General features: G+C 41.7%; 1 protein-coding gene across 1 annotated transcript in view; it reads right to left on the reverse strand.

The window, feature by feature from the left end:
• Nucleotides 1–15289, reverse strand: part of VOPP1 (VOPP1 WW domain binding protein) — a 203279-nt gene extending 187990 nt beyond the window's left edge. Inside the window, exon 1 of the mRNA XM_043975239.1 lies at nt 14885–15289. Within this exon, the coding sequence (XP_043831174.1) occupies nt 14885–14941 (57 nt within the window). The 5' untranslated portion in view covers nt 14942–15289. The remainder of the gene's footprint in view (nt 1–14884) is intronic.
• Nucleotides 15290–27133: the final 11844 nt, after the last annotated feature.

Genomic DNA, 27133 nt, shown 5'->3' on the forward strand with positions numbered 1-27133 from the left:
CTTCTGTTTTTCTGAGTTTCCTGTAAAATTAACAGTACCTGTCTCACAGGACTGTTGCGAGGATCAAATGAAATAACATTTGTAAAATGTGCAACAGTACAGCCCTGGCACATAACAGGCACCACGTAAATGTTTATTCCTTTCCCTTCCTCTTCCCGTCCTTAGGGAGGTGCTGCTCAGTATGATGTAGTGGAGCACTTGGCAGTGAAGCTGCTGGATACCACTGGTGGCCAGCTGGTGACCACTTCATCATCTTCAGCCCCACTGGCACTGAACCATTCAACATCTGGAAGGGGAAGAAGTCTATTTGTTTGTTGTGACATGCAAGCAGTGACCATTTACCTTTCTCCTGGAAGAAAATGCATCTTTCTTTTCTGGTCCTTCCTGATGAATGACATTTTCTTGGCAGGAGAAAGATGTGTGTGGCCACTACTTGCACATCACAGTAAGCAAATTGACCTGCTCCTAAAGAAGGATAAGGGAGTCTTACTGTGGGAAAGACCCTGAACCACATTCCTACCATCCTCAGGATCTAAGTGGCAGAAAGGTGGGCAATAAGCCCCTGAAAGACATGGCTAGAGCACCAAGCCTTCCTAGAGGCAAAGCTTAGTATTTCTCACTTGTTTGGTCTTCATTACACAGGGGAAATAGTGTGGCCACAGGAGGCAAAATGACTTTACCCAAACCTGATTCAAACTTATGACTTTCTCTCTCTTTACCTCTGCTTCCACTGTAAAATGCAGGATTTGGGGTAGATGATGTCTAACTTCTCCTTTGGGACTGTCAGCTACCTGATGCTCTGACCTTTGGTCTTTTAACCAGAGTATACAACTTCAAGACTACATAGCTCTGACTGGATTTCTCTTTAAAAGTCCTCTCCAGATCGTTCTGGCAGATCAGTAAATGCAGGCAATGCTTGTCCTCAAATTTGGTCTCTGTGATATTTTAATATACAGGCTGTCCCAAAAGTCTCTACTAGTCTCCTCGGTACCAAATTAAGCATCTAGAAGGAACACCTTCTCTTTCAAATCCTTAAAGATTCATTTAATGCATCAATTTGGGGAGTGGCAGGAAGATGATTTGAGCCCAATCTGAGGAAAAATTTCCTAATGATTAGAGCTGTCCAAAAGGATTCATTTTAAAGTAGTGGGTCCTCCATTTCCAAAAGGATCTTAGCTCTTAGCAAACATTTCTACTTGTTGGGTGTGTGTGTGTGTGTATGTGTATATATACACACATATATAAACATATATATACATATTTGTATGTACAAACATATACAGACATACATTTATATACATATATATAGTATATATGGTATAGGTGATTGCTGCTCAAGTATGGGTTAAACCAGATGGCATGAGGTCATGGCATCCCAATATAAAGCTGGAAGGAATCTTGGGGAGCATCTAGCCCCATTGTGCCCCTTTCTACACATGAGGACCTTGAGGCCAACCAAGGGAGCAGAAGTTACTTAGAGTTACACACAAAGGAATAAGTGAAAGAGCTAGGATTTGAACCCAGGTCCTCTGTCTCCAGAGGTAGCTAAGTGCCTCAGTGAAGCATTGAGCCTGGAGTCAAGAAAACCTGAATTCAAATCCAGCTTCAGATACTTACTAGCTGTATGACCCTGGACAAGTCACTAAACGCCATTTGCCTCAGTTTCCTCATGTGCAAAATGATCTGGAGAAGGAAATGACAAATCATTCCTGTATCTTTGCCAAGAAAAACCCTAAAAATGGTACTGGCATACTATAGTCCATCAGGTCACAAAGAATCAGACATGACTGAATGACAACCAACTCTGTTTCCATTGTTCTTCCCAGTACACCATGATGCCTTTGATGTCTACTAGTAGATGTGGTATGAATGATGTAGTTTGGACTATGGCCTGAGAATCACAGAACAAGTATTTATGTAAAGTGCCTAACTATGTGCCAGGTACTATTCTAGGCAATGGAGATACCCCCATTTTCTATTAGTAGGAAATCATCTCTCTTCTAAAGACTTCACATAACACTTTGTAAGAAAAAGTTGAAGAAGAACAACGCATGAGCCATACAAATGGCTGGCACACACATCTCATCTCCCCTGATAGATTACAACTATGTTCAGGAAAAGCATCCTGCCATTTTTAATTCCTCTTTTCTTTATCGGTCTATCTCCCCATAGTGGCTGTCACCTAACAGACATTTTCCTTTAAAATGTCGGTTAAATTGACTCTTGAAATAGATGAGAGATTATGATAGCATAATCTTCGAATCATGGCAGATTTGGATGGTTTGGAGTATGTGCATAGATGTGTTTCATTTCCTGGAAATGAATAATTCAGAGTCAGAGGAGCTGAGTTCAGATCCTGATTCTGAAATGACCTGTGTGTCCTGGTTAATTTACCCCATCTGGGTCTCAGTTTCCTCACTGTAAAATGAAGGGTTTATGCTAAATGACTGTTAAGGTCCCTTTCAATTCTAAATCTATATGCCTCTCATGTCTGGAGAGGGAGGGTGACTGCTTATTTGGGTTGCCTTGTCCAAGTGCGTAAGGCACATTTCCAAAGAAATGGGGAGTATCCTGCCTCTTAAGGGTAGATCTGATCCTAGCCAAAGTTAGACTCCCCTCCCCACTTGCCATGGATTTATACCCTTCTTAAGCTAAGCTGGATACTCTGAGTTAAAGCACAGCTTCCCAGGGCCTGGATATCTTGAGTCCTGAACTTGGTGATATATTAGATTTGATTCTATTTTAAGTAGTTGGAAATTGCATGGCACCCAGCAAGCTATTTTCCGAGTTTCATTCAGGACCTCCATTATAGCAGTTACTGCTCCATAGGCTTGCTATGGAGCTGTGATATATCTCCTTCAGAGATAAAGAAGGGTATAAAGTATGCCCCACATCCCCATGGGGTGGCAAGCTATTAATAAAAAAACACCAGGTATTGTTATAATGTCTTTCCTCCAGGAATTCAAAGCATTTAATAGGCAGTTCAAATAAATTCTCACTATATCCCCTGACCAGCCATTGTAAATTTCTGCATTTACTGGCTTCCAATAATAGATTGCCTATATCAACAAGGTTTAGAAATGGCCGACTTAAAAATCCTGGAGGGATAATTTGATAATAATGTTAATGGATTGTGAAAGTCCTTCTTAACAATCAGTTTGCAAAATAAAAGTCGTTTCTTTATCTTGTTCTTAAAGAATGTTTTGTTTTGTTTTGTTTTGTCTTAAAACCAAGGTCTAAATGAAGAGATTTATCCGCCTAAACCTGACCTCCTTATCCTGCAGATCTCTACCTCCCTCATTCCTATTCACTCCTACACAAACAGAGAATCATAGGATAGAGTACTACAAGGGAACGTAGAGGTCTCCACCAACCTCATCATTTTTATAGATGAAGAAAATAAGGTTTAGAAGAGGTGATTTACCCAAGGTCAAACAATTGGAAAATGGCTGTCAGGATAGATAGCTTTAAGGTTTGCAAAAAAGATACCTTATCTCATTTTACTATCACAACATTCCTGGAAGGTAGGTGCTATTATTGTCCCCATTTTACAGAGGAAGAAACTGAGGCAGGCAGCAGTTCAATGACTTGCCCATGGTCACAAGGATAACAAGTATCTCATTCTTAACTCAAGGCTCTACCTACTACACCACACAGCTGCCTAGGAATGTAAACCAGGTCTGACTCTAAATCCTATGTTCTATCTACCACACCAATGACCTGAAATTCATCCTCAATGCCCTGGACCCTTTGCTATCCTCATAGCTGATCCACCTTCCTTTTGGCTTCCTTTATCTCCCAACATAACCACACTTGGCCATTTCAGTAACACTCCACTTGAATCTTAAAGTCCTTCATTCTTTGGCCTTTCCCTGTGCTGTTGGACCCAACATTGGTTTGAGTAAACCTCTAAATTAGAAAAAGTCATAGATACATGATGACTGACCCTGTTATTCATGCTCTCTTTTTCCAATTTGTCATTCACTGTCATTCTACAATGAATTCATCTTTATTGGTTTCTTTTTAATGATGCCCTATTAATCTTCTCTCATATACTCCTCCCATCACAGAAAGCCTTTTTCACTCTCTTCAATTTCCCAAGCCCAAGGGTGCTGTCACCCTCACAGATGACATAATAGTCAATTCTTTCAACTTCCATCCACATAATTTTTAAAAACTTTATTGACATCTTCTGTTTTTACATCACCTTCATTTCTAAAGATATCCTGCCCCCTCACCCCTGTCCTGTGAATCATCTCTTGTAACAAAGAATTAAAAGGGGGGGCAGGGGGGGGGGAAGCAAATCATCAACCAGGTCTGTCAAGAGATGTTATATTCCAGGCCCATAGCTTCACCTCTGCAAACAAAGGAGGGATGCCCCACCTAATAGTGAATCTACATGGTCCCTTATCCTCTCCTCCTTCCCTCTAGTCACTGAGAGGAAAATGTGCCCCTGCCTTTCTAAGACCAAACTTTCTTTGCTGTACTATCCTCTCCCCTCCCCCAACTTGTAATGTCAGTTAATTCTTTTCCCTTATATCATCATTCTCTAACACTTCACTAACTTCTTCCTTTATGCCTACAGAAATTGTTTCCCTGTTATCTCTGTATTCCTGATACCTAGCACAGTGCCTAACACTTATTTGTTGTTGTTGTCCAGTCATTTCAGTTGTGCCTGACTCTTCATGACCCCTTTTTGTGGTTTCTTTTCAAAGATACTGGAATGGTTTGTGATTTCCTTCTCCAGTTCATTTGACAAATGAGGAAACTGAGGCAAAAGGGTCACATAGTTAGTAAGTGTCTGAGGCCAGATTTGAACTCTAGACGATGAGTCTTCCTGACTACTCTGCCTTAGAAAACAAAATGTACCAATCATTTAGGGAATGGCTGAACAAGTTGTGGTCTATGAATGGAATGGAAATATTGTGCTACAAGAAATGATGAGCAGGCAGATTTCAGAAAAACCTGGAAAGACTTAAGTGGACTCATGATGAATGAGATGAACAGAACCAGGAAACCATTGTACACAGTAACAGCAACACTGTGCAATGATCAACTGTAATAGATTTAGTTCTTCTGAGCATTACAATGATCCAAGACAATTCCAAAGGACTCATGATGGAAAATGCTTCCACGTCTAGAAAAAAGAATTGTGGAGTCTGAATGCAGATTGAATCATACTATTTCTACCTTTTTTGGTTTTTTTTTTCCTTTTTTGAGGTTTTTCCCTTTTGTTCTGACTCTTCTTTCAAAACATGACTAATGTGGAAATAGGTTTAATGTGATTGTACAAATATAACCTATATTAGATTGCTTTCTGTCTTGGGGAGGATGGAGGGGAGGGAGGGAGGGAGAAAAATTTGGAACTCAAAATCTTATAAAAACAAATGTTGAAAACTATCTTTACATGCAAGTGGAAAAAATAAAATACTATTAAGATTGGGGAAATTTTTTTGAATAAAAAAAAAATGAAAAACCCTTCCTCAACCTGTGCCAAACTTCTTTCAAAAGTACCCTATTCTGATCACTGTCTCCATGCCTTCCCACCCCTTGAAAATTAGATTCAACTTACACCACTATCTTTATCTCTTCATTGACTACCTTTAAGTCCATTTTTAGCTCCCTTAATTTGATATTCCTTCAATCAAGACACATCTATCCTCTTCCTTCTCCACAAACCATTCCACTCCTACAGTAGAAATTACCGATTCTAGTGTGACTAACTCAAGGTTCTACCCACTACACCACATAGCTGCCTGGGATTTAAAGCCAGGTCTGACTCTAAATTCCATGTTCTATCTACCACACCTATAACCTGAAATTCAGCCTCAGCCCCCTGGACTTCTTGCTATTCTCACAGGTGATCCACCGCCTTTTGACTTCTTCTGCCTCCCAACATAACCACACTCAGCCATTTCAGTAACACCCTCACTTGAATCTTAAAGTCCTTCATTCTTTTACCTTTCCTGTGCTGTTGCACCCAACACTGGTTTGACTCCCAATTCTTAGTCTCCAATTAGACCATTTTATTGTTCCATCTTTCCACATGTCTGGCCATCAGACACCTTTTTCTATATATCCTGCTCATATTACAAACTCAACCTGTCTAAAACCAAGTTTCACATCTTTCATCCCTGGATGACCTCTACTCTTGTTTCTGTGTTGAACCTGGCTGTCTAGGAGAACAGTAGATGTCCAAATCATCCTTAAGTCCTCTCTCTCTCTCTCTCTCTCTCTCTCTCTCTCTCTCTCTCTCTCTCTCTCTCTCTCTCTCTCTCATTGGTTGCCCTGTCCTTTACATTACAGCTATGCAATGATGCTCCAATCCATCTTTTCTTTCAATTCTAGTTATCTCTACCTAATTAGTTCAAGCTTTTCCCACTACTCCTCTTACCTGTTACAAGGGTCTCTAAAGGTGTCTCAGCATCTCTAGTTTCTTCCTCTCAATCCATCCTAAATTCTCCCAGCCAGATCAATCTTAGAATCATGGGATTTTGGAGCCTAAGGAGCATGTAGTCTAGTTCTTTCCCTTTGCCAATGAGAAAACATAAGGCAAAGAGATCAAATTAGGAGTTCATTGTCTCTGATTTGTTACAAGGATTTTGTTTTTTCCTTCTCCCACCCCTTATAATGGTAGGAGGTGGATTGGGAAAAAAGAGAAAATTAATTTTTGTTAGCTGAAAAAATAGAAATTTAATTTTTAAAAAGCCAATAGAAAAAAAGGGAAAAAAAAGAAAAAAAAGCCAATAGGCTATGGTAGCAACAGTTTGTGCCAACCTGAGGATGGGCTGGAACTAAAGATCAGATGACCTAGGAATACCATAGCAGTAAATGGCTGACATCAAGGAAGTTCAGCAGTAGACAACTGGTGGACATCCTAGCAGGCATGTACGAAGTGTATTATTTTGGAAATGTAGAAATATGAAGGAGTAAGACTGGCAGCAGATAAGAGTTCAAATAAGGAGGCAGTAGATGTCTAGTGGATAACCTAGCAAAATGGAGAGAGACCCAATGTTCAGAGAGTCTGGTAGCAAGAAACAGAGGTTGACATCATTAGAGTGGCATTTTCAGTAGGTAACTGAGATGTTATCAGCTGGAGGAACTAACTTTGATGGGCAGGATGCTAGTCTCCAGATTTGAAAAAAAGTAAGACAGGGTCCAAGCTTGAGAGTAACTAGAGAACTGATAAGAGAAGCAACATGGGAGATGGAACCTAAGTTGTGAGAAGTGGGGTCCAAGTCAAGGACTTGATTGCAAAGAAAGATCCAGTTACAGCAAAAAGGGCAAAAAGTTAGACAAGACCAAAAGACCAAAGATGTTGAGTTACTTTAGCTCTATTCCATTTATCCTTATTCAATCCCCTTGGCATTGTTCCCAGAACCTCACCTTGAGTAAGTAGATTTAATGGGGACTTCTGGGATATGGTATCAAGGCACCATACCAGTCCATTATATTAAGTGACTATTTGGTACTCCCTAAAGCACAGCTTCAATCACATTACTCCCTTGCTCAAGAGCTTTAAATAGCTCCTAATAGTCTACAGATTCAAGCCTAAATTCCTTAGCCTATATCTAAGGTCCTCCAGTTAGACCCCAGCATATCTTGCTACCTTATGTTCCACTATTTCTCTTCATGTAGTCTATGCCTCAGCCAAACTTTCCTGCTTGGCATCCCCCAATTTCCCCTTATGTCCTCATCTACTCTTCTCACAGCATTTTCTCTACTTGGAATGCATTTGGAACCTGAATCTCTAACAATATCTGATCCTTCAAAGTCAAATTTAAGTGCCAAGCTCAAACTCTCTGATCACCTCATTCAGAAGTAATTTTTTCTTTCCTCTAAACACATACTTCATACATCTTTTGTAACACTGGCACCATGACACAGTAGATAGCATGTTGGACTAGGGGGGTGAGAAAGACTTGGGTCTGAACGCCAGTTAAATACACTAACTAGTTATAGTTAACATCCCTGAGTCTCAGTTTCCCTGTTCTGAAAAATGAGCATAATTACATGCAACAAAGTTGATGAGAGGCACAAACAAGATAAAGATGAAAAGTAGAATCTAAAGCACCACATAAATATCAGTTATTATTATCTCATATAAGTGCTTTAAGTTCTTCAAAATGCTCTTCTCATGGCAAGCCAGTGGGGTAATCAAATACAAGTATGATTAGACCTATTTTATAGATGAAGAAACTGAGGCTTTGAGAGATTATGGGATTTGCCCCTGATCACAGAACCAGTTAAGTGTTTGAGACAGGATTGGAACTCAGGCCTCTGGACTCCAGTATTATTGGTGGGTCATATTGCCTCTCAAGCTGAGAGATATTGACTCTACCCCAGCCCATCCATCCCCTTGACATGCCATAGGCTATACCCCACTTCCACTTTTGGTCTGGGTAGCATAGAGGCTAAGGGCAAGCCAGAATCATGTTAACCAGATCCTGGTCTGGCCTGTCTTCTCCTTCCTATCCCTTTCATTTACTTTAGGGCTGACCTCATGCTTCTGTAGAGATAACAACTCCCTGCTGTTTGGCAGGAGATGATGCCCCTTTCCCCCAAGACTCCCATAAAGGTTCTGAAAGGAGAACGACTCTATTAATGTTTCTTGTCCAAGATACAAGTTGCTCAGATTCTACAACAGGCACACAAAAGTAAGAGGGTGGCTTACACCAGAAGAGTGTGCCACCAGACCAGATCTGCTGCATAAATTGGATTTCAGTGCTCTGTAAAACATTTGGCAAAAGACTTGGGAGGCTGTGGGGAAGCCAGGGGCAGAGGAAGGGAGGTAAGAGGAGAGAAGGGAAAAAAATTCTTGAAGTTTCTTTCCTTCGAATTTTGAGCGTCCCTGTCCCCAAATTCTCAAGGCTTTAGGGTAATGTGTATTAGTTCTCAGATTCCACCCCTCCCCCTCTTCCCTTGTTAGACTTCAAGTCTTCCTATTCAAACCCAAATTTTAAAAGGCCATTTCTTGCCTAAAGAGAAACCTTGATTTAAGTGACAGACTCACAGAGCTGGAAAGGATTTCAGAGATCATCTGGTTGATCCAGTTTTACAGTGCAGGAAACTGGAACACATGGTAAAGTAAGGGAATTCTCCAGGTGCACCTAAGGCATGACTGGCAGAGTCAGGACTAGAACCCAGGCCTCCTTCCTCAGTACTGCTCTACTAATCCCCAGGATATGCAAAGCAGCCTCACTCAGAGATTTCTACCTTCTGTCAACAAATCAGCAACAAGCATTTTATGAAGCCAGACACTGACCATACTTAGAGCTAGGAATACAAAGAAAGTTTAATAAAGAAGTCTCTGCTTTCAAGTCAGCAATAAGCATTTATTAAGGACCTGTAGTATACCAGACACTGTGCTACGAGCTGGGTACACAAAGAAAGAAAAAACAACACAAAACAACATGCACACACACAAACAGGAGCTCACAGTCCAATAGATGAGACATCAATGCAAACAGCTGTAAACAAGAGAGGCTTCCAAAAATATACTTTTTTTTCCAGTGCAATGAGGGTTAAGTGACTTGCCCAAGGTCACACAGTTAGTAAATGTCAAATGTCTGAGATCGAATTTGAACTCAGGTCCTTCTGAATCCAGGGCCGGTGTTTTATCCACTTCGCCACCTAGCTACCCCCACAAAGATACCTTTTTTTTTTTTACAAATATACTTAAAAAAACAAACAAAAAAAACCCTGTTAATATGATTTTTTTTTCAAGTGCTATCAAAACAACTTTTGCAAGGGAATTCTGCAATGACTACAATAATGTAAATGAAAAGAGTATTAAAGGGGAGATAAACTCTCCAGTAACTATAATGAGCAATCTTGGTCCCAAATAAGAGATGGCAAATAAGTATACCTCCTCCATCCTCTCGGGAAGGTGGGAAACTATGTGTGTGAAATATTGTAGACACTAAAAAAAAAAATCTTTCTAACATGGAATGATTCAAGTGGAGGGATACAGGGGTGGGAGAAAGTGATATCTGAAAAGTGACTATGATATCACAACAAAAAGTACCAATAACTTTTTTGTGTACTTTTTAAAAAGAAATTCCCTAAGCCTGGAATATACTCCTTCCAAATCTCTAGCTATTGAAAAATCCCACACATACTTCAAGATTGCTCAGGTAAGTGAGAGGGGAAGGGAATAAACCTCCTATGCCAGGCACTGTGCTAAGTGCTTTTTAAACAAATATCTTATTTGATCCTCACATCAATGGGCGTGGCAGTAGAGCAGAATGCTATTATTATCCCCATTTTACAGATGAGAAAACTGAGGCAAACAGAGGGCGATTGACTCTTCATAGGGCATTCACTTTAATCCACTGGCCACCTGCTGAAAAGGTATCATCTTCCTGTTCCCCCAGAACAGAAATAATGTTCTTTTTCTCCTCAGATCTCTCTTAGCCCTTGCATTTTACATTATTCTATTATAGCATATGTGTGTGTGTGTGTGTGTGTGTGTGTGTGTGTGTGTGTGTGTCTTGGGTCCTCTACTTGATTATTATAAGCTTCATGGGGATATCTCTTCTTTTTTTTTTTTTTTTTTGCAGGGCAATGGGGGTTAAGTGACTTGCCCAGGGTCACACAGCTAGTAAGTGTCAAGTGTCTGAGGCCGGATTTGAACTCAGGTACTCCTGACTCCAGGGCCGGTGCTCTATCCACTGCACCTCCTAGCTGCCCCAGGGGCTATCTCTTCTAAAGCCCAGCAAATTACCTTGCATACAGGAGGCACTTAATAATAGTTCCCCCCAAACTCCTTACTCACTAATCAAAGTCCACATTAGGCACATCCCCCTAGTTATCTGATAGGCAAATACATCATACCCCAGAATATCATTTTATTGAAACTTCAAGACCCCCCCCCCCCCCCCCCCCCCCCGCTCTGTGAGATCTAGACGACTTCACTATCAGCAAAAACATAGGAGGCAGTTGGCTACCCATTTAGCTCAGGAGTTGTGACCAAAGCCCAGAGGGCAAGGGAGAGAAGACAGGAATACAGGAAGCTGACATTTAGCCCTTCCTTTTCTGCTTACTGAACGCCTAAACTACTTAAGAGTTCACAGGGGGAAAAAAGATCACTTGTGTAATAATACTCAGTTAGTCCACAGGTTGTAATATTATTGTCACTGACCTGCTCCAGCCTAAAGGACAAACCAGCTGGGGGAGGTTCCCAGGAGCTTCTGGCTCCCCTTCTTCGTGAGTAGGAGCACCACTCCAAGCCTACTGGCTCCTGGTTCACATGTGTCTGTGTGTACTTTGGAGTTTGCTTTGAAATCTTGGGCATCCTTGTACCTTGTACTTTGATCTTCTCCAGAACTTTAACTAGCCATTTTTGTACCAGAGGAAAGTCACACCCCACAAAACACCCTCAATTCAGTTGAAGGGTTGGAGACGCTGGGATACCCCAAGCCTGATGCTGGGAAGGTCATGGGGAGGGGAATTGAGGTGAGATCTGGCAAAGGAAAAGTTCATGGGGGAGAGGGGAGTAGCTAATGAGGGAATGAAGCCCTTATTGGATAGCTTTATTCCTATTAGCATAGCATACTGCACACTTAAAAATGTGTTTTCATTCATTCATTCATTCATTCATTCATTTCTATTTTTATCATGCTTGCTAACTAAGTGCTATAGTGAAGGGTAGAAAGTATTACCAGCAAGTTCCTCTAAATTTCAGCATGCTGAAGTCTAATTCCCCAATTGCCCCGCCCTAGTTAGAGATCCCATTAGGCATGAGGTTTATGGGAAGAGAACAGAATCTTCCTCACAACCCACTGCTTTCAACAGTGGCAAGCACAAACAATTGCATTGTCCCCCTCCCTTGTTTCTCACCTGAACTGACTAATCTGCCTATTAACTAATTATACTTGTATATTTGATTAATGTGATTGATTTCAAATTTTTTAAATCATGTAAGTTTGGGGGTAGAAAAATAGACAGAAAAAATTACACATGATGCACATATATTAAACATCTATCAAACATACACACACATATATGAAATATATATGTATATATAAATATATAGTATTATATAGTACATAGCATTATATAATGCTACATGGTAATATAATATTGTATAATACATTGAATGTTATGGACATATATGTATGTGTGTATAATGTTACATATTTTATATAATATATGTATGCGTGTATATAAAGCCTCAAGTATAAGATGATAAATAAAACCCAGAAACATTCCAAATGTCTTTATATACATTAAGTTTCTGGCAGCTAGGTAATTCAGTGCATAGAGTATCAAGCCTGAAATTGGGAAGATGAGTTTAAATATGCCCTGGAATAATTACTAGCTGTGTGACCCTGGACAAGTCACTCAACCTCTGTATTTCCTCATAATTAAAATGAGGTAATTGGACTACATGGACTCCAAGATCCCTGCCAACTAAAATACCTAGGATCCAATGAAACCCCTACTGTAGGCAAAATACTCCCCTAGGTGCTGGGGATTCTTGGACAAAAACTGTTACCTAGGACTGTTTTTAAGTCCCTACCCTCAAGGATCTTACATTCCACTAAGAGATACAAAATGTGAGCAGACATATATCTATGAGATCATTTGAGGAGGGGGGAAAGGGCAATAACATCTAGAGGGAATCAAGAACGGCTTCCTATAGAACACAGCACCTGACACAGCCTTGAAGGAAGCTAGAGAAGTTAGGTGTATACTAGACAGGAAGGGCAGGCAGTACAAAGGCATGGGGACAGGAGTTGGGAGGCAACAATAAGTCGTGCAGTTTGGCTGGAACACAGAGTACATGAAGGGGAGCAATGCAAAAGAAGTTTGGAAAGGTAAATGGGAACCAGATTGGGAAGAGCTTTAAATGCCAAGCTGAGGAGTTTGTATTATCATCATTTACAAGCTGTCAACACAACAATCCACCATTACCCGGGATAGTGCCAAAAATTTAGTCAATCTTCCAGAAGTTCCCAAAGAACCAGATGTTGGGCTTTGTTTGCCAGCCTTTCCCATTTGGAGGGTATTATCATTGTGCTGCTTTGCCCTAGAGCTACTTCTATCTCTTCTTTTCCGAGCTGGCTCTGGTATACTGCCCTCCACTAAAAATAATTTGGGGAAAGTACTGTATTCCTGATAAGATAAAGAATGCAGCAGTAGCATAGCTGACTACTCTCGGAAGGAGTTAATGGGTGGTCTCAAAGCAGATATAATGCTAGATGAATTCACCCAATGGCTAAAATGTAACATGTGCACAGATGCATTAATGTACATATACAATGAAGTGTTATTGAAACAGTTTGCCTCTCCCCTTCACAGTTAAAATCACCCATGAATTCACTAAAGCCATAAGCTTTCTAGGTTTTCAAATCTTAAACGAACAGACAACACCTGTTTTTACACACACGCACGGTGATTTTTTTTTTAAAGCCAGGAGGAAAAAAAAAAAAGCCAGGAGAGCATTTTTTTCTACCAAAACCAAAACAAAACAGGAAAGTCTTTGATAAGAAAGAAATAGGCGCATGTTGTCAGAGCTTTGTGGGAGAAACTTTTATGGCAACCTGCCTGGTTTAAACCAGATGGACTAGTCTTTTCTTGAGAACTAAGATTTGGTCTCAAAATACAAAAATATTATTATTATTAAAGGGAGAAGGGGAAAGGGGGGAGGGGGAGCTAGTCCTTTGCAGAATGAACTCAGACCCTCACAAAAAGAAGAAAAGTTTTTGGCATCTCCCCGAAGAGATTTACAGTACAGATTACAATGAAAATTAGGGTGCCCTCCCCCATTTCCTATTCTGTTTCAGAGTAAATGCTTCATCCGAAATGACTGAAGCTGAGAGCAAAGTTAATTCAGGGGTCCTAATTCAGCCACTCCATCCCCACCGAGTTCTGGCTCCTGCCCGTTATAGAGAACACACTTCATCAACAAATGGGCAGGTGTCCAAACAGGGATCCAACTTCCAAGCTAGTCCTAACCTCAATCTGTGCGCAGGCCTTATCAGATTTAGCTAGGAAGCTTACAACCTCAATCCGTTCCAAGAAAAGGAACGTGGCTCAATATGTTCACTACTTAAGTGAGTCAATTTCCACAGAGCAACAAGCCTTTTTCTATTTCTGTGCCGGTTTCTGGCCGCATTCTCAAACTGCCAGCTTTCCTTTTTAATAAGTATGCAGGGTTGGGGGCGGGGAGGGGGAGGGGGTGTTTCCCCTCTTACTTTCGGCGGAGATGTGTTAGCAGAATCGCCTTGAAATTCTCTAAATGTATACCTGCTCTACAAGAGATCAAGGTGAACTAACCGCACGTATACCAGACCAAATTCAGGGCATGTCAGTTTCAATAGGAAAAGGTCTTCCTAATAACCTTCTCAACAGGGTTGCTCCCCGGGATCCCTCTGGGGGGATAGTAGTTCTTTCCCTACAGTCCCTAGGTGAGAGAAGGCCTTTCTCTAGCCACCTTCCCAGCTCAAAATACTCATTCCCAGGCTAGCTTCAGACAGATTTTTTCCTTTCCAAAAGGTTCTTGATTCCTCCGCGCAAGAGAGGAGAAACCCAAATAAAGCAAGATTTCCAGCCAAGAGGTAGCTGGCTACAGGGGAGGAGAGAGGAGTCAGGGAAAGAGTCGGGCACAACAGACCCCCTTTCCAAGGTGTCTCAGCACCGACTCTAAGCCAGCCTATATACGGGTTGGCATACGTGCATCTAGACCTCGGTGCCTCCGGGGAGCCCCCGTTTCCCAACCAACGCCCTGGTGTCCTCGGGGTGGGGTTGTCCCAGGCGATCGGCGAGGCAGGCAGCGGTCCCCGAACTTGCCATGCCACCGCTCAGTTGTGGGTTATTGTTCGCCTTCCCAGAACACATCTGCGAAGGTTATCGGGCAGCCCCGGTCCCCAGCCCCTACCTCCAGCAGGAGCCACAGCAGCAACGAGAGGAGGATCCTGCACGGAGCGGGCTTCATGGCTCCTTCTCTGCTCCGGTCCCGGCGAGCAGGAGAGAGGGTGTGCGGTTCTCCCCTCTGTCCTCCTCCGGCTTCAGAAACGCTGGCGAGCTGTCAGCGGAACGAGCCCCCTCATCCTGTCCCCGGAGGGGAGTGACGGTGGGTGGGAGCAAGCCTGGGAGCCGCCTGCGTGCCTCGGGGCGCACCGCCCTCGGAAGCCGGAGCCCAAGGAGAGCCAGGAGCGGAGCGAAGTCCTGGGAGTGACCAACGCTGCTCCGCTCTGCTAACAGAGCCAGGCTTCCCCGCCCCGCGAGCGCGCGCGCGCGCGTGCGTGTGTGTGTGTGTGTGTGTGTGTGTGTGTGTGTGTGTGTGTGTGTGTGTGTGTATGTATGTGTATGTGTATGTGTGCGCGCGCTGGCTCTCTCTCTCTCTCTCTCTCTCTCTCTCTCTCTCTCTCACACACACACACACACACACACACACACGCAGTGGGCGTGCACGGAGAAGGCGGAGAGCCGGCTGGCTCGCTGCTTTTCCCCCTCCAGAGGGGTGAAAGCCGACGGAGGGAAAGGTGGGCGCGCCCCGGCCGAGAGAGGGCCGGAGCCCGCACACTGGGGATCCCGCCCGCGGAGAGCTCGGAGCTGCCAAGACTCTCAGTCCCGGGGTGAGGCTGGGACTGGGGTGCCGGGGGGGAGGAGGGAGGGAAGGCCGTCTCCTTCACCTACCCCCGCACCGAGCGCACCCTGCGACTCTCGAGACCTGAGGACACGAATGGTTGCGGGGGGACTGGCAGGAGTTCAAGGTGGCCGAGAAGAAGGTGAAGGAGGCTGGAGCTGGGGGACACGAGAGCCTGCAGGACGAAGAAGCTTGGTCCGGGGAGAGGAGACGATGAGAACTAATAAGGGAAGGACTGGGGAGGTGAGGTTAGGGAAAGCAGCCTCCGCTCATGTGAGAGAAATAGTGGGCCTCGGGAGGGCAGGATTACACCCCTCCCAGAGCAAGAAAGCTTGAAAAGAACAGAGGAGGCAGGAGGAACAGGGAATGGCAAGGATTCCTTCTTGGTGATGCCAAAGGAGGTCATGTTTGCCAACGTCTCTCCCCACCTCATCTCCTGTTGTAAGCAACAGAATACATATGTTTCGAGTCCCCATCAGTGTAGGCTGAATGAAGCAGCAGAAATCCATAAGGAAAGCCGAGATTAGGAGGGTGAAGGTGGACAGGTGTAGTCCATTGGGAGCTGTCCCTTAGTACACAAATATTACTTTTCTCCGACTTAGATATTTAGGTATTGGAGTACATAGTACTTGGGGGGGGGGGGGGGCTGGTTAAGGGCTTTTTGTTGTTGGGTTTTGTGTTGTTTTGTTTTGTTTGGAAACAGCTTACCATTTATGCCATTGTTAATATAGCATAGTGCAAAGATTACTGAGTTTATAGTCAGAAAACATAGGTTCAGATTTGGATTCTGCCATTTACTATGTAACTAACATTGGCAAAGTTCCACCACCACCACCACCATCACCACTATCACCAACAGCAACAACACCCCTTAGTTCATCTGCAAATATGAGTGGGTTGGACTGGATCACCTCTGAGGTACCTTCCAGTTCTAGACATGGGATCCAATGATTCCTAAAGTCATTGGCCCTGTTCCTTGCCAAGTCAGACTCTGGGGATTTATTTGGGTGCCACAAAATTCAGTCCTTCATCACTGGACTCTGTATATTTAGTCCAAGACAGACAAGGGAGAAATATTGATGTCATCCTCACCTCCAGCAGCTTGCAATCTAGTTGGAGGAAATAAGAAAACATGAAAAGATAACAACTAAAAGACTCTAAGAGCCAAGTGAGCAGGGCAGAGAGTGCAGAGAAGGGTTGACTACAACCATCAGGCCTCCTAGAAGGAAAAAGACTTTAACAGATCTAAAAGTTGGATTGGTTTTGGATTGGCAAATGGCTGTGGAAATAGTATGAACAAGGGCTATGCAACAAAGGCAGTACATTTGTAGGACAGGGCAAAGTTGTATCTGGTGGCAGCAGAGGGTTCTGCGGTGTAGTAGAAGAAAGGTTAGACAGGTAGGGTAGAGAGTTAAATTGTGGAGGGTTTGGGATTTTATACTAGAGGCATTTATTGTTATTGAGTCCTTTCAGTCCAACTCTGTGAGCCCATTTGGGATTTTCTTGGCAAAGATACTGGAGTGGTTTGCCATTTCTTTCTCCAGCTCATTTTAGCTGAGGATGCTGAGGTAGACAGGGTTAAATGACTTGCCCAAGGTCACACAGCTGAACAGGAGTCCACTGGGCCACTTAGCTGCCCAGAGGCAATAGAGAGCTAGTATAAGTTCAAGAGAGTGGCATGAAGAAAATGAAATTTTTGGAAGCTTATCTGGGTAGTAGGATGCAGAATGGATTGGAGGGAAAAGACTATTGTGAGAAAATAAACACAATAGACAAGAAGGAGTTATCTCTTTGTTCCCTTTCCATTCTAAATTCTATAAGCTATGATCTTAAATATATGCAATTATTCAGACCCAGGTGATTGGAAGAATAGTAATGCTATCAGCAATATGACATTTGCTATTACTTTATAGTTATGTCAGTTTATGGGTTTAGTTTATTTCCTACTGGTACTATATGCAGTACAGTTAGGTACCACAAAATAAGCAGCTAGGAGGTGAAGTAGATAAAGTGCCAGGCCTGGACTCATCTTCCTGAGTTCAAAATCTGGCCTCAGACACTTAATAGCTAGCTGTGTGACCTTGGGCAAGTCACTTCACCCTGTTTGCCTTAATTTCCTCATCCATCAAATGAGCTAAAGAAGGAAATTGCAAATCACTCCAGTATCTTTACCAAGAAAACCCCAAATGGGGCCAGGAAGAGTCAAACACAACTGAACAACAATAACAAACCACCAAGTAAATGGTGGTTCTTGGCCGTATGAACAGATCAGCTAGGCTTCTCCCAGGTATGGCTAACGAACAATTCTACTTAGTGATGTTTACTATAAAAAGAAAACTTATTACTGAATAACAAGAATACTTGACTAAACACTAATTACTGACTTCTAAAAATATTTTAGACAAAAATAGAATGAGTAAAATTTAAGGAACTACCAAATATAGTACTCTCCTAAGTGAATTTCAACTGTAATTTCTCTTCACTTAATCTAATCATAATTTTCCCTGCCAGGGCCAGATTGGAAATGTATGCTATAATCTTGACCCTAGAACAGAAGCTTTGGGACTTTAGAATAGCTTTGGAAAGGGCTTCTCTTTCATAAGTGGTTTGTTGTTAAGTCAACTAGATAGTAAACTATTTCTCCTGAAGGGTGATGTTCCATTGCCTCTTGAATAATGCCAATTAACCAGCAGAGAGCTCCTTACTTACACTGCCTTCTCTGTATCTTTTTTGCAAAAGGGAAAGCATGGTTTCCTCTCCATTTGGTTTTATAGAAGCCAGGAAAAGATATCAAATCATGAACATGCATTCCCTCAAGTCCACAATCCCAATGACTTTACAATCTTTTGATCCCTTTTCCACATCAATAGAAGTCTTTCCCACACTTTCTCTATATTTATCCATTTATCTGACGTGGATTTTGAAGTTAAGTACCTTTAGCTTTTCCGTTAACCACTTCAATAAGTATCTGGCTTGCTTTAAATCTGCTTCTTGAAGGATTTATAACTTTTTTTCAGAATCCACATTTTATAACACATTTTTATTAAATAGAACAACTTTTAAATAGAGAAATAGTGCTATCCTCAATAGATAAGTTAGGAGGAGTTAAGAAAATAAGGAGAGAAAATGGAGACAATAAAGTTAGATTGTCATCCCTTTCTCCTCCCCATCCTCCCTACCTTCTGGAATTCAGTTGTGAAAGGAAAGAAATAAAGGAAGATAGCTTGAAGGGATGGCAGAGTCAAATGAAGGGGTGTGTGTGTGTGTGTGTGTGTGTTTAATGGGAGGTACCAGGAGATGTTTGTAAGTAGCTGGGAATGAGCTAGTAGGTGGGGAGAGATTGAAGATTTGAAAGCAGGATTGCAGAAGCAATCAACTAAAAGAGATGGTAAGAGATAGGAGCTAAAAGAGAAGCTGATAGAGGAGTAATTAATGAGTTAGATACAAAACCAAGATGATTTAGTGAAATGGAAGCTAAAGAAGGAAAGGATTTTGAGAAGAAGGGAGTTGTCATAGTGTTTAAAGCTAGATCTCTTAAGGATCATGTAGTACAGATATTGTAGTACAGAGATATTAAATTACTTGCTCAAGGTCACAGAAGTAAGAACAGAGCTAAGTTTCCAACCCAGGTTTTTAAATCCAAATTCATTGTTCTTTCCACTGAACCTCATAGACCACATAGTGTCAGATTCTGCAGGGAAATCACAGAGAAGGGAGCCTGAAAATACATCAGTGGGTTTGGCAAAAAAGTTGGTCTGTTCATTCAATAAATCTGTTTTTACTACCTTACCCAGGGTTTAAGGAAGGATCAAATAGTGAGGGTGTGAATTCATCTGTGAAAGAATGGAAAGAAATAGTACATCCAGTAACTGAAGGAAGCAGAGACATTAAGCAAGCCTTGTTTTGTTTTGTGTTTTAAGATGGAGGAAACCTGGGCACCTCCAAAGGCAGGAGGAGAGAGAAAATTCAGGAAAGAATTCACTGGTCTGCAGAGTCCAATTTGGCATCCTATTGCATTCTCCACCTGTCCCATTCCTCCCACTCAACTTTCTAAGCAATTCCAAAGGTTTCTTACAGGCAAATTTAGTCACCCATTGCTGCCATAAGTCACTTGCCAACACATTGAAATTTGCATAAATTATCTGGGTTTCTTTTGTTAGTCACATAATTACTGTAATTTCAATTAACCATCCTTGGTTTTTTCTACAGCCTCCTTATTTTTATATTCTCCCATTTTCTAAAAGAAGGATTTTGCAATGTACTAACTTCACGATGTAAGTTAAATAACAATAGCTGCTATTTATTTAGGGCTTTAAAGTTTTCAAAATGGTTTATCTTGATCCTCATAATTCTGTGAAGTAGATACTACGGGTATTATTGTCCCCACTTTACAGATGAGGAACCTGAGACTTGGTAAGGTGAAGTGATTTTTCCATGACAAGCATTTGAATGCAGGTTTCTTTTGACCTGAAGTCCAGTGTTATATCTTCAACTCCACTTTGCATTTAACATTTCTATCGCATATTAAGGTTTTATAGACTATTGATTACTCTTTCTTCCTATTATCTCTCCTCTCTGGGGTGACACTGGTTCTCTTGGTTCTCTTCATACTTGTCTGACTGCTCCTTCTCATACTTGTTTTCTGGTTAATCCTCCATATCACATCCCCTCTTAGTGGGTGTCTCCTCCCCAAAGTTTTGTCCTTAAATATCTCCTCTTCTCCCTCTATACATTCTCACTTGGAGATCTCATCTGCACCCATGAGTTTAATTATCATCTCTGTGCAGATGATGGAAACCGCTCCAGTATCTTTGACAAGAAAACCCCAAATGGGGTCACGAAGAGTTGGACACAAGTGAACAACAAAAAATACAGTGATTCACAGACCCATGTATCAGGTCATGGTCTCTCTCCTGACCTCCAGTACCACATTACCAACCACCTCTTGGACATTTTTAACTGATGTGTCCCCTAAGTATCTCCAACTCAACATATCCAAAACAGAACTCATAATCCGCTGCCCCCCCTCCAAAAAACAAACAAACAAACACCCTACTCCTTTTCCAAACTTTTAATGTGGAGGCAACCATTCTCCTGGTCAACCAGGTTTGCAGCCTTATTGTCATCCATTTACTCATCGTTCCCATTCACACCATGTATCTGATCAGGTACAAAATCTTATCATTTCTTTCTTCACAACAAGACTAGCATACATCTCTTTCTTCAAACTCCTGCAATTGCCTCCATCAAAGCCCTCATCATATCTAGCTCGAACTATTATAATATCCTCCTAATCAATCTACCTGCCCCACGTCTCTCCCCACTCCCATCCATCTTCCACATAGCAACCAGAGTGATTTTCCTAAGTTCAGACTCTTCAAGGAAAGGAGTTAAAGTATCATTATCCCTATTTTCAGATGAGCGAAGGGAGGTTGTGACCTGTTTAAAGTTACAAACATAGATGGCACATTCTATAGGGTCTCCTTTCAGTTTGTGAGATTTAAAATTGGATATTAGATCATAAATCTCCCCTACTTAACCTTTCCCTTAATTTATCTCCCAAACTAGTAAATGGAAGCAGGTTTTGGTTTTCTAGATAGACCTTTTTATTTATAGTTATGATAGTCACAAGGTGATGTTGGTTAGAAGGATAGGAAAGTAGAAACACAATACAAATCGTCTTAAGTCTAAGCTTAGTCTATATTCCTTATAACAACTCACCAAACCGACAAGGCCACCAACCGACAAGGCCACCAACCGACAAGGCCACCTTTGGAGAGAGAGAGTCCGTGCCGCGCCGTCAGGAGTCCCGCCAAGCAGGCAAAAAAAAAAGGCCTCTCTCCTTTTCTCCACCCCGGAAGTCAAAAAAAAACCCGGCAGGCAGTCTGACATGCGCAGCAGGCGCACTGTACCTGGCAGGCAGTCTGACATGCGCAGCAGGCGGACTGTACCCGGCAGGCAGTCTGACATGCGCAGCAGGCGGACTGTTCATCTCCTCCCCAAAAGGGTGGTCCTTGAAAAACTGGCGTCTTTCAGTTATCCTAACCGACTGTTAAAAACTTTCATATTTTACCACATTTCCCCCCTTTGCTTCCTCAAGAAACGGAATGTTTCCTTGATGGAACAGTAAAAAGAATATAATAACTTTTGCTGACTAATAATATGCGAACAACAATACAGAAAAGGAAGAGAGGAAAGTTTTGTCCAGAGGGGCGATTTTTTTTTTCCTCATGAACCGACGCTTTGACATTAGTCTTGCAAAGGGAGAGCCTCTGCAGAGAGTACATGTTACAGATAGTATATAACAGAAAGGAGATAGTAAAAGCTAATAAAGCAAAACAGTTCATATAAAGTCTCTGAGTTCTCTTGTCTTCTTGAAGTGGTAAGATGTCATCAGGAGGAAACTGGATTCTGGTCTGGAAAACTGGATTCTGGACTCTGGTCTGGAAAGCTGGATTATCTTCTTTAACTGTTTGAATTGCTGTATTTTTAAAACCTTAGCATAGCATTGTCAATGATCAAATTAATAAATTCCATTACATTCCCTCCTTTATATGGTTAGACTTGTAATAGAGGGTTGAGGTAGTTATGCAATGTGTAACACTTTTTACCACCATGTGTCTGGATCAAAGCCAAATTTAGTATGTGTTCATGACACCTGAAAATGTTATGGAAAGGTTATCATACCATATCTCATGGTTCTGAGACAGCCAGTGATTGTGCTAGGCCACAGGTGAATTCAACTGAGTGAGATAAAAAGATAAATAAGTTCAGTTAAATTAGGTTAAATTAGGAGGGAGAGAGGATGAATACTGGACTGTGCCTAGTAATTGTGCTCTACATAGTCACCATCATAAGCAAACCATGGACTTACGTATACCTGTCTCTCCTTTTGTTGCACATATATTCTCTCCAGGGCCTGCGTCAGAGTTCACAGCAAGTTAGTCTCTGAAATGATAAGTTTCCATATTTCTGAAATCTCATTAATTTCACCAAAGACAATATGATGGTAAAAATGTGTGCTATGCTGCATAACTGAGAATATATTAGTGATATATACAATAATTCCAAACCATACCCAGAGTATAATGACATATAAATAATAAACGAATGTAAATAGCTGATTATATTAGACATTGTTACATAATCTTCTTTTAGACATTATTACATAATCTTCTTTTAGCAAGTAGACCACATCATCTTATACATGAATTCTCTGGTATAACAGTAGCAGATACTTAAAGTGGTGATTAATTCATCAAAAAGAAATAAGACTTCAATTAGCAAGATTCAATATTCAATGTTTTCAGTGAGGTATCAAGCAATTTCTGGTACTTTTTAGTTAAACAGAACAACATACAAGAGAAAGGAGAAAAATAAATAAATAAAACAAAACTCATTAGAACTCATGGTTCTCTCAAAAAGAAAGAGTAAATAAAAAAAAAGAAGAATTCTGGTAGCTTCTGAGGCCCGATAGCCTCACCCACAGCATATACTTAAAATGTCTTTGAATAATCACTTAGTTTACAAAATTTAGTTTTAAAGAAAAGCAAAAGAAACAAAAGTAAAAAAAAAACCAAAGCAAAACCAAAAATAAAAAATAAAAAGCAAAAGATTCGCTAAGCACCCTTTTGTGCTCTTAAAGAACTTAAAGGTGCAGTCAATTCCAGGTCTTTTCAGTGCCTTTCAAAAGTCAAAACAAAAACAAAAAAACCCAAAAATTAATAAAAAAAAAAAATAGTTGAGGTAGGCCAGAAAACTAGGCCATGTACTTCAGTGCTTTTGCCTGTAGAAGGAAATGCTTGTTAAATTATAAGGTATTTAAGCTGCTAGAGTTTGGGGTATGCCACATTGTTTTAACTGGTTCCCCAATTCTCTGCATGCCAAAGTGGCAGGGGTTTCTGAATTGTCATTGATCTTTCTAATGCTGTCATAATGTTCTTTATGGTAGAAAATGTGGAGTTCTGTAGCATCAGTTTTGTCTGTGCCACTGATTTTCAATAAAGGCTGATTTAATTGATGAACCACAACATTCAGCTGATGCTGCTTAGCAAATGCTACAATTGTATCATTTCCTCCCCACTTTCCAAATTTCTTTAATTCATCAACATATTCTTCAAAAGGGGAGTCATTTACTATAAAAGACTCAAACTCTTGTCTATGGTTAATCATATAAGAAGCAGCTTCTTGTCTGTGTCTGAGATGATTTCTACAGTGACCTTCTAGCTGGTCTGCTAAAGCCCTAAAAAGGCAATTTCCGTCTCCTGATACTTTACGAAGACTGAGTCCCAAAGCATTTAACTGATCAGTGGGATTCTTAAATGGGAACTTCCTGTTTCCTCTGAACTTTCTTTGCTCTTTAACAGTTGCTATCGTTAGGGTTTTTACCTCTTTAGCGTCTACCTCAGGTCTATCTGAAATCTCTTCACCTATGAATGGTGCAGGCTTTATATGAGAGCAATGAATCCATGAGTCTTTTTCACCAATTTTAATGGCGGTAGGAGTTGTCAATAATACCTGAAAAGGTCCTTCCCAGGCAGGTTGAGTTCCACTGGTTCTCTGAAAATTCTTTACATATATTTTATCTCCTGGGTTGAAGTTATGCAATGAAAAGTCTAATGGTCCTGCCTGGACCACAGCTCCTGCCTCATGGAGTTCACGTAGCCTGGTCTGTAATTCCTGTATATAGGAAGCAACAGAAGTATCACCTCCCACCAGTGATGTATAAACTGGGGAAAAAGTTTTAGCTTGGATAGGAGGGTGACCAAAAAGCATTTCATAAGGAGATATATGAAGTTCTCCTCTTGGTCTACTTCGTAGATAGAATAATGCCAATGGTAGAACATCAGGCCATTTCAAATGGGTTTCAGTACATAATTTGCCAATCATACTCTTAAGCTCTTTATTCATACGTTCGACTTGGCCTGAACTTTGTGGATGGTAGGGCGTGTGGAATTTTGGAGTCACTCCCAAGAAAGAGTAGATTTGGGATAAAATCGAATCAGTGAAATGTGTGCCTTTGTCAGAATCGATGCGGGCTGGTGGGCCAAAACGAGGTACTATCTCTTTAAGAAGAATTTTGGCAACAAAGGCAGCTGTGGCTCGGGGGCTGGGAAAGGCCTCCACCCACCGAGTGAGCTGATCAACTATAACAAGGCAAAATTTATAATGTCCTGCTTTTGGCATAGTAATATAATCAATTTGTAAGTGCTCAAAAGGTGTATATGCTAGAGGACGCCCTCCATAAGCTTTGGCCTTAAAAGCATACTGATTATAAGACTGACATGTGGAGCAGCCCGAGCAGATTCGAGATGCTGTATTAGTCACACCTGGTGCTATCCAGGTTCTCTTAATAGAGTCTACAATGCCTTGTGTACCAAAATGGCCTTTTCTGTGAACAGAGAGGCATACCTGGTGGTAGAATTTCCGGGGAAGAAATGGCTTACCTTCCGGAGACACCCAGATGCCATTGATCTGTTTCGCCTTAAATTTCTTTTTCCACTTTTCTACTTCAGAATCGTCATAGGTTAGGTTGGAAGGAATATCCTCAGAAGGTGAAAGGTTAAATACATGTTCAGGAGCTTCTAATGCAGCAAGCTTGGCTGCAGAATCGGCTCGTGCATTTCCCTTTGAAACAGGGTCACTATTCCCTGTGTGGGCAGGGCAATGTACAACGGCTAGGGAAGAAGGCAGTTTTAGGGCATCTAAGAGGTCCTTGATAAGGTCCCCATTGGCAATAGCCTTGCCCGAGGATGTTAGAAAGCCTCGTTGACGCCAAATCATACCAATAAAGTGGCATATGCCAAAGCCATATTTCGAGTCAGTAAAAATGGTGGCACTCTTATCTTTAGCTATATTACAGGCCTGTGTAAGAGCCACAAGTTCAGCAGCCTGTGCACTAAAATGGGAAGGCAGAGAAGCTGCCCAGAGGGTGTCATAATCAGAAACTACAGCAGCTCCAGTAAAACGGGTTCCCTCTCTCATAAATGAGGAACCATCTGTATAGAGGACAAGATCAGGATTTTCTAAAGGTGTATCAAAAAGATCATCACGGGGTTTTTCAGCCATATCAACTAAAGAAGCACAGTCATGCAACGGTTCCCCCGAGAATGGTAAGTTAGGGAGTAGTGTTGCTGGATTAAGAACTGTGCAGCGTTTTAAAGTGATATTCTCATTACCTAACAGGGTTATTTCATACTTAGCCAGCCTTTGATCTGAAAAGGCTTGTGTCCTGTGACGTAGTAAGAGAGCCTCCACTTCGTGAGGGCATTGCACAGTTAGAGGGTTACCTAGGACCAAATCAGAGGCTTTTTCTACCAAAAGCGCTGTGGCCGCCACTGCTCTAAGGCAAGGTGGCACTCCAGCCGCTACAGGGTCCAGCTGAATTGAATAGTAGGCTATAGGACGCTGGTTAGGCCCCAGTGACTGAGTCAGGACTCCAGAAGCCACCCCCCTTTGTTCATGCACAAAGAGAGTGAAAGGCTTACTATAATCTGGCAGTCCTAGGGCAGGTGCTGATAACAAGGCCCGTTTTAATTCTTTTATGGCTGAGAGATGCTGGGGATCCAACTGTAAAATGTCTGGAACAGAACTTTTTGTAAGAGCTATGAGGGGTTTAGTAATTTCACCAAAAGAGGGTATCCATTGTCTACAGTACCCGGCTGCTCCCAGAATGGCTCTCAACTGCCTCTTAGTAGTGGGGGCAGAGAGTTGTTGAATGGCCTGGACTCGCTTAGAAGAGACAGAGCGAGTTCCAGCAGCCAAAATAAATCCTAAATATTCTACCTGGGGCAAACACCATTGTACCTTTGTCTTAGAAACCTTGTGTCCTCTCTTGTGCAGCTCCAGCAGTAAGTGACGGCTATCTTCCTGACAAATTTCAGCATTAGGAGAGGCCAAAAGTAAGTCATCAACATATTGTACTAGTGTGGAGGCTTTAAAGGTAATAGAGGCCAGATCCTGCTGTAAAATTTGGGAAAATAATGTGGGACTGTCTACAAATCCCTGTGGGAGTCTAGTCCAGGTCCACTGTCTATTTTTCCAGGTAAAAGCAAATAAATATTGGAAGTCCTCATGTACTGGTATGGAGAAAAAGGCAGAGCAAAGGTCTACCACTGTGAAACATGTAGATTCATAGGGAATTGAGGAAATTATCATAGCCGGATTTGCGACTATAGAATGTCTAGGAATAACATAATTATTAATCGCTCTAAGATCTTGCACAAAGCGATAAACAGGTTTACCATCTGGCCCAGGCTTGGGTTTTTTAACTGGCAAAATGGGAGTATTGCATGGAGAGTGATGACATGGAATAATAATACCCTGGTTTTTCAAAGCCTCAATTATAGGGGTGATCCCTTCTATTGCTTCCCTAGACAATGGATACTGTGGAATGGAGGGGGGTGGTCCCCCCTTAACTTTAAAGGTAACAGGCATGGCAGACTTAAGGAGCCCCACCTCATTAGGGGATGAGGCCCATAAAGACTCAGGAATGTCAGAGGGGATTTTGGATACCTCCCCTGCTGTTCCTTGAGCTTC

Source organism: Dromiciops gliroides, chromosome 1, assembly GCF_019393635.1.
Source record: "Dromiciops gliroides isolate mDroGli1 chromosome 1, mDroGli1.pri, whole genome shotgun sequence".
NCBI classification, from domain to species: domain Eukaryota; kingdom Metazoa; phylum Chordata; class Mammalia; order Microbiotheria; family Microbiotheriidae; genus Dromiciops; species Dromiciops gliroides.